Source organism: Monoraphidium neglectum (genome assembly GCF_000611645.1).
Source record: "Monoraphidium neglectum strain SAG 48.87 unplaced genomic scaffold scaffold00679, whole genome shotgun sequence".
Taxonomy (NCBI): Eukaryota; Viridiplantae; Chlorophyta; class Chlorophyceae; order Sphaeropleales; family Selenastraceae; genus Monoraphidium; species Monoraphidium neglectum.
The window spans coordinates 16,256-23,426 of NW_014012949.1; the positions used below are offsets into that span (position 1 = coordinate 16,256).

At 67.1% G+C, this 7,171-nt stretch overlaps 2 protein-coding genes across 2 annotated transcripts; one reads left to right on the forward strand and one right to left on the reverse strand.

The window, feature by feature from the left end:
• Positions 1-3,139: 3,139 nt before the first annotated feature.
• On the reverse strand, positions 3,140-6,006 carry MNEG_4777 (Replication factor C subunit 3; the record flags this gene model as incomplete). The annotated part of the gene is made up of 10 exons (XM_014046749.1): positions 3,140-3,274; positions 3,470-3,574; positions 3,751-3,828; positions 3,994-4,068; positions 4,237-4,419; positions 4,762-4,871; positions 5,083-5,272; positions 5,453-5,563; positions 5,689-5,754; positions 5,986-6,006. 10 exons carry the CDS (start codon positions 6,004-6,006, stop codon positions 3,140-3,142), a joined length of 1,074 nt encoding a protein of 357 aa, XP_013902203.1.
• A 481-nt stretch (positions 6,007-6,487) lies between these two features.
• Positions 6,488-6,732, forward strand: MNEG_4778 (hypothetical protein; the record flags this gene model as incomplete). The annotated part of the gene is made up of 1 exon (XM_014046750.1): positions 6,488-6,732. A coding segment is annotated over one exon (245 nt), but the record flags the coding sequence as incomplete, so codon positions are not given.
• Positions 6,733-7,171: the final 439 nt, after the last annotated feature.

Genomic DNA, 7,171 nt, shown 5'->3' on the forward strand with positions numbered 1-7,171 from the left:
CCGCCACAGCAGGCGCGGCGCAGCGCGGCGAGCACGATGCTCAAGCCGTTGTCCTGGTGGGCCCCCCCGGGCAGGCCGCCACCGAGCGGCATGAAGCCCAGGGCCCACCCGCGCATCGCCGCAAGCGTCCTGGGCCGCGGGCCGCCGCCGTGCGCCGTGGCGCGCCGCCGCGCGAGGAGCCGCACGAGCGCCGCGTCACCGCGCACGACCGCGGCTACGAGCGCCGCGTGGTCCGGCCCCAGCAGCGGGGCGCCGCCGCCGTAGGTGCGCCTTTTGTCGCGCGCGGCGCCGGCCATGTCGCTGCCGAGCACAGCTTCCAGCGCGGCGGCCGAGCCGCTGCGGGCCGCAGCCGCAATGGCGCCCATCACCTCCACATACATAAGTACCTGCTTCTGGTGCAGGGCGCGCTCAGCCTCGCGGCGCGCTGCTGCAGACGTTCCGCAACTCATTTCCGCCCGTATCGCGGCCAGTTCCCTTTGCCGCTGCAGCCACTGCCGCCGCATCGCCGCCGCAATCTCGGGGCTACCCGCGCCGCTCTCGATTGCCGACAGCACGCCGAGCTGCAGCCGAACATTCCTTTCTTCGATCGAGCAGGGGCGCGCCAGCGGCCCCGCCAAAGACGCGATGGCGCACGCGGCTGTCGCGCCGTGCATGTGCATTGCCGCAAAGGCAGCATAGCGGCGCAACAACGCGGGAGCGCGCGCATCCAGCGCCCACGGGCGCTCGCCCAGGCTCGGGGCGGCCGCTGCCTGCTCTGACGCGCGGCCCGCGGCCGCCGCGGGCGCCACGCCCTCGGCGTGCGCCCGCCACCACAGGCGCCCCCCGAGCGAGGCTGCTGCCAGTGGGGCGTCAAGGTCGCCGTCGTCGCGGCTTGCCGCCGCAGCCGCCGCGGCGACGTCTGCGCCGCCGTACTCACCGCCGCCGCCCGCGCCGCCGCCCTCCCCTCCGCCGGCCGCACGGCCCTCCGCTTCACCACTGCCATCGCCACCCTCTTCTTCGTCCCCAGCCCCGGCCCCGCCCTCACCATCGCTGGCGCTTCCGGTTCCGCCGCCGCTGCCGCTGCCACCCTTGGCCCACGGCATGCCGCGCAGCAGCAGCGCCTCAACATAGTCCCCGCAGCCCGCCTGCCGTGCCTCGCCCACCACAAGCCCCAGCAATTCAGCGGGCAGCAGGGGGCTGATGGTTTCGCTGCACACCTCGGAGCACAGCCGCGCGGCGTGCGCCAGCACGGGCAGCGCCGCGTCGTGCGGCAGGTTGGAGCGCAGAGCACACAGCGCCACCCTGAGCGGCGCGGCGCGCCCCTCGGCGAGCGCCGCGTTGACGGCCATGGTCGTGAGGCCCAGCTCCATGTCCGTGCGCACGGCGACCGACGCGAGCAGCTGCGCCGAGCGCGGCTCGGCCAGGGCGCCGAGCGTGCCGTCGATTGTCACATCAATCGCCGCGGCCACGAGCTCTTCGCAGTGTTCATCTGTCAGCCCGCCGCCCTGCCGCTGGGCAATGACGTCCACAACGGCCTCCAGCGCGCTGCGGCAGCCGCCCCCGCCCTCGCGCGCGCGCTCGCCGCCGCCGTCGCCGTCGCCGTCGCCACCAAAACTCGCCGGGCTGCGAGTCAGGCACGCGCGCGCCAGCAGAGGGAACGCCTCCGCATCTCCCATTTCCGGCGCGAGCGCCGCGGCGGCAGCCAGCGCGCTGGGCGGCACCCCGCCGCAGCGCGCGGCCGCGAACAGCACAAAGAGCCCGCGCCCGCCCGGCGATACGACGGCCGCGCCGGGCGCGCGGGCGAGGCGCATGGCGAGTTCGATGTGGCCGCCGCGCAGCGCGACCGCCGGGGAGAACATTGAGGGCAATGGAACGCCGGCGCGCTCGGAAAGGTCGAGCGCCAGATCAGCGCGGCCGGCCTGAGCGGCGTAGAGGATGGTTAGCAGCAGGGCGCCGCCGGGCGCGCTGACCGCGGCGAGCGCCCCCGCCGCGTCGCCGCCGCGCAGCAGGCGCGCCGCCTCTGCCTCGGCCGCGCGCTGTTCCTCGTCGCCGCGGCGTGTGAAAAGCCGCGCGCAATGGCGCTGCCGCGGCGCTGTCGCCGCGGGGTCGCGCGCGAGCTCGCGCGCGCGGCGCGAGCAGGCGAGCAGCCACTCAGCGAGCTGCCGCGTCGACAGGCCGCGGAGTGCGTGCCACATGATGGCGGCGTGCTGCCATTCGCGGAGCGGGGCGGCGCGGCCGTGGTGCCGCAGCAGCCAGTCTGTCAGGCAGTGCCTGCTCAGCTGCCACACAAGCCTGCGGGGAATGATGGGGTTGGTTCGACCCAACAATATGGCAGCGAGGCAAGCTGCAGCGGCGGCAGCAGGGGCAGGATGCTGCATTGCTCCTAAATAGAGGAGCTCACCGGCACGTCCCAGCTAGTGCCGATGGGTCGTCGAGGCATAGCAGCACCTTGCACAGGACGCCGTCGGGCAAGTCCAGCAGGCACAACGCGCTGGCACTCTGCCTCATTGCGACCGGCGCCGCCAATAGAACGGGCGGACGTTCAGCCGAGGGACGCAACCGTTTGGGTGCACGTAAATTAAGCTTCACGTGGTCTCCATGCCGCTCGCAGCCTATACTCGGTAGTGCACGGCGGGATCAACGGTTTGATGATCTGACAATGGATCTGCGCGCCATGCCATACGACGTAGCAAGCGTGCGTTTTGTTTAATATCGTCGACTGTTATTAGCGAGGTCTGCATCATCAGAAGGGCACCTCACACGCGGACCAGCTCGCTGCGCGGCGGCGGGAATCGGGCAAGTGCTACTGCTGCCGGTCGTATTCAAGTGGCAGCGCGCTCAGCGTGCCCCCCGCCTCCCACCTGTGCCACCTTTGGCCAGTATTTGTGCCCCTGCTGCGTCAAAGCATGTTGAGCTACGTGGCTTGTGCCGCAGCACTTTGCTGACTCCGTATTCATCGTTGTACTGTACCAGTACAACACATGAAACAGGGAAGTGAGTGAATTTAGACCATGCTGCAGGGTAGCCATCCTACGCATAAGCCGGTTACTACCAGCGCCTGACACAAACCGCCAAAGACATGTACAAACCAAGGCCTTCCGCATGTCAGCCGCCGCGCCGCTCCACTGGCGAGGCCCGGGCAGGACAAAAGTCGATGGCCTCAGCCGAAGGCTGTCAGCTGCCAGTTTTTGTACCGCGACATGAACTGCGCCACGAAGGCCTCCAGGTGGAAGATGGCCTTCTGGCCCTCCTGCAGCCGGTGCTCGTACTGAGCTGCCAGCGCCGCCACGTCAGGCTGCAGCGGGGTTTTGGAAGTAGGGGTTGAAGAGGGGGGAGAAGCGGTGAACAGGAGAGACGCGACCGCCACGCATCATGCTGCTGCCTGCGTCAAAGGTGGCGACGAGCCCCCCCCTTCCCAGCGTGCATGGGGCCCGCACAGCGCGTCCAAGCAAAGCGCGATCTGGGCTGTCATTTCAAAATGCCGCCCGACCTTGATCTCGTCGTCCAGCTTCTTGAGCAGCTCCAGCAGCAGCGCTCGCAGCAGCAGCTCTGGGGGGATGCAGTTGGCCAGCAGCTCGTACAGCTTGCCACGAACCTGACATGAGAGACGAGCGCGGTCCAGGAAAGGGGGAGGAAAGGGCGATGGATTTGAGATGGGGGGCACAGGGGATAGTTGAAGCTTTGCAGAATGGACCAAAGCCAGGAAACGGGGCCATGGCCACACGTTGATGGGCAGCTTGTCAGCGGCCGATGGTGGGTCAGCAGCGGCACTTGATGGCCCAGCAGGCTGCAGCGCGCCTGGTAGAGCCTCTTGGCGCTCTGCTCCTGCAGGATGTCGCCCGCCACCTCCTGCGGGGACGGGAGCAGTAAGGCATGTGCTCAGGCATGGCATCGAGGGGCCCGCAGCAGCGTGAGCAGAGACAGCCTTGCTGTGCGGTAATCGTGTGCTGGCATGTGGTATCAGGCGCGCCCAGCTGGCCGCGAGCCGCACCGCTTGAGCATGTGGCTGCTCACCGCGACGTACGCCTCCCAGTCTGCCGGCGCCACTGCCTGGTCCTCGCGGAAGGGGTACTGCTGTACGCGGCACACCTACACACGCGTGGAATGTGGGGGTACTCAAATGGTTTTGGACAGTCAGATGGCTTCAGCAAGCCTGGGCTGCCAATACTGCAGGCGCAGAGCCACACCCAGCATGCACTCTTGTGGGAGCTACGTCAGGCTTCATAGATTGCGCAGCAATCTATAAAGCGGCCGCACCTCGAGTGTGAGCAGCGCTCGTCGCAGGTCCCGCAGGCTGCTCGCCGCAATGCGCGCGGCCAGCGGCGCGGGCAGCTGCAGCCCCTCTTTCTTGGCCACTGCAAACAGCTGCTCCTGCACGACGTCGTTGGAGGGCGCCGCCACGCGCACGCACAGGCAGCGGCTGCGAACAGGGTCCATCACCTGTACGCCGCGAGTGGTCGAGGGTGGTGGGGTGACGTCACATGGGGGTCAGCATTAGCCCATTGACATTCCTGGAAGCGCCATTCGACCAACGGCCGAGCTGACGGCCGCCTCTGCGCCACCATCATCCCGTCATTCGCCGCGCTGAAGCCCCTGATCGGCGCCGATGCCCTCACCGCAGCCGCACACAGATGAAGGCCCAGCCGCATCGGCCGCCCGCCATGACCGGGCCCGGCCGCTTTGCTGCCCGAAATGATGCGCTTCGCCGCGCCACCCCCTGAGGCCCGAGGCCCCCCCTTCAACAAGACCCCTCGCCTTGCTAATGTTTGCGCATGTCATGACGAGGCGGCAGCCCGCGCTGTACTTCTCCATTGTGCGGCGCAAAGACTGCTGGGCCTCGCGGCTGAGGCGGTCCACCTCGTTCAGCACCAGCACCTTGAAGCCCTTGTGGCCTGGGGTAGGGGGAGGCGCGCGTACCACAGGCCCCGGGCATGTCTCTTCTGCTCGGCTCTGCACCAGACGATGCAGCACGTGTCGAGAACCTTCGCCCACAACGTCACCGCAAAAGCCCCCGCCCACCATGCGCCGCTTCCCTCGCCCCCCTTCCGCAGCCCGTCGCCACGCTCTTCAATGGACGCACCCCCGCCACACCCCGGGCCTCACCCGTGGCCACATCCAGGGGCCGGTTCTTGGCGAGGTCCTTTATGACCTCCTGCACCACGTAGCGGTCGTTGGTGCCCCCCACGTCACCCGGTGACAGCTCCACGTGGTAGTTGCTGCTGACCGTGGTGAGCTCCAGCTCCAGCTTGCGGCTGGGCAGCTCCAGCACCCAGGGCTTGGTTTCCACGCGGATCTGGGCCAAGGCCAACGTGATTCATACGTAACTTCAGTGCCCGCCCAACCATCAAGCACCGCATGAACCAAACCAACCAGCTGCAAGACTCCAGTATATTATTGCGAAGACCCGAGGGCATGCTGCAGCAGAGTGGCTGTGCTTGCGCTTTGGAAGCCGCCAGCCCGGCCAGGGGCGCACCTTCTCCGCCCCCGGACCGTAGATCTCCCGCAGCAGCGCCATCACCAGTGTGCGCTTGCCGGCACCAGGTGGGCCATAGAACAATGTATGTGGGCAGTCCCCCGTCGCCACCTGGGGGCGATGAACACCCAGGATGGCAGGCATGGTGTTGCTCTTGGGAACCAGTGCTGAACCCTCCCGACACCTGCCGAACACAGCCGGAGCCGTCTATGCTGCGCGTCTATCGTGCTGCTCACCAGCTTCTTCAGGTTGTCTGATATGCCCTTGTTCAGGACAAATTTGTCCAGCGCCTTGGGCTGGTACTGCACGCATACAGGAATTACAAACAGCAGGGGGTTGATGAGCGGCAACAGCTCATTCACGGGCAGGGTCCCTGCTTCAGCTGCCTGAGCGAGCAAACGCACGCTGTTACGACCCATCTATAGAGTTGCAGACGGCAGCACAAGTCCATGCCGCTTGCCGCTGCCATCCAAACGCCCCGGCAATGGGTGTGCAAGCGGTGGTGTCCCGGCAGCAGCGGGGCACTGCCGCACCTTGTCAGCCCACAGCGCCATGCTACCGGCCTCCTACACCCTGAATTTGTATGTGCAAGCTATGAGAGGCCCGTGTTTTGAACGTGCTCTTGGCGCCAAGCGTAGTGATCTTGCCAGATCTAGGGTGAGTCAGCGTTTGAAGTAATGTGTTTTGAGCATTCAAGTATTAGATTGCTGAAGCGGCAAGAGCTGATACACGCTATGTTCTGGTGCGTATTGCTCGCCTTAGTACTTCCAAAGGGCTCGCCTCCGTAAAATCAGTATATCGTGTCGTTGGCTTTTGATTGTCTTGCTTGTCTGTCTCACCGTCTTACAGTACCCTCTGCGTGCGTTGCAGCGACAGCACCCGTCCCGAACCGCCCCGCGGGACTTTGGTGCATTCATTAGCGAAAGGGAGGCCATAATGCCACTTAATCAGCGTCCGCTGGTCCAGGCGGATTCCGATGAGCCCTCCTCTTCCGGACGGGGCAACCCCACACCCGACGACCTGCGACGCGCACTGATGCGCACACAGAGCGGCGCCTTGCGCGGCGCCCTCATCGGCTTCACCCTGCGCGGCGGCCTGCACCTGGCAGGCCACGTGCTCGGAGCGCTCGGCGGCTCAAGCAGCGGCAAGCGGCAGAAGCGCGCGGTCAGCGGCGGCGCTGCCATCAAAGACACGCTGCGGTACACGGCCTTTCTGGGGGCGCTGGCTGCGACCTATATCGGCGTGGAGGAGGGCATATCCCGCGCCTTCGGAAAGGAAAAGTGAGCGTGCCCTCCAGCATAGCCGAGGGGTGCGGCAGGTGCTTGGGCGTGGCCGGACAGTGGGCGCGGCAGCTGGGTTGACGGCGGGTTGCTCGAAAGGGGCGATCGTTCTTTAGTGCAAGCTAAGCGGCAGGCACAAGTGCATACGGTAGTGGTGACGCAAGGCGACGCTGCCGCTGTGCAGGTCGGCGAGCTGGCGCGCTCTTGTTGCGGGCATCTGCGCGGGGCCCACGCTGCTGCTAACTGAGTGAGCCGGGCAGACGTGTGAGCTGCCCTCATGAGCGCAGCGCGGTGGTGGGCCGGCCGGGCCGCGCGACGGCCGCAGCTTGCAGCCGCGTTTTCTTACTTGCAGGGCCAGGCCGCATGCGCCCGCGCCAGGTGCTCGGCCCGGGCCATGGCACGCAGCAGACTCGCTGGCATCCTAGCAGCAGGCCCGCTC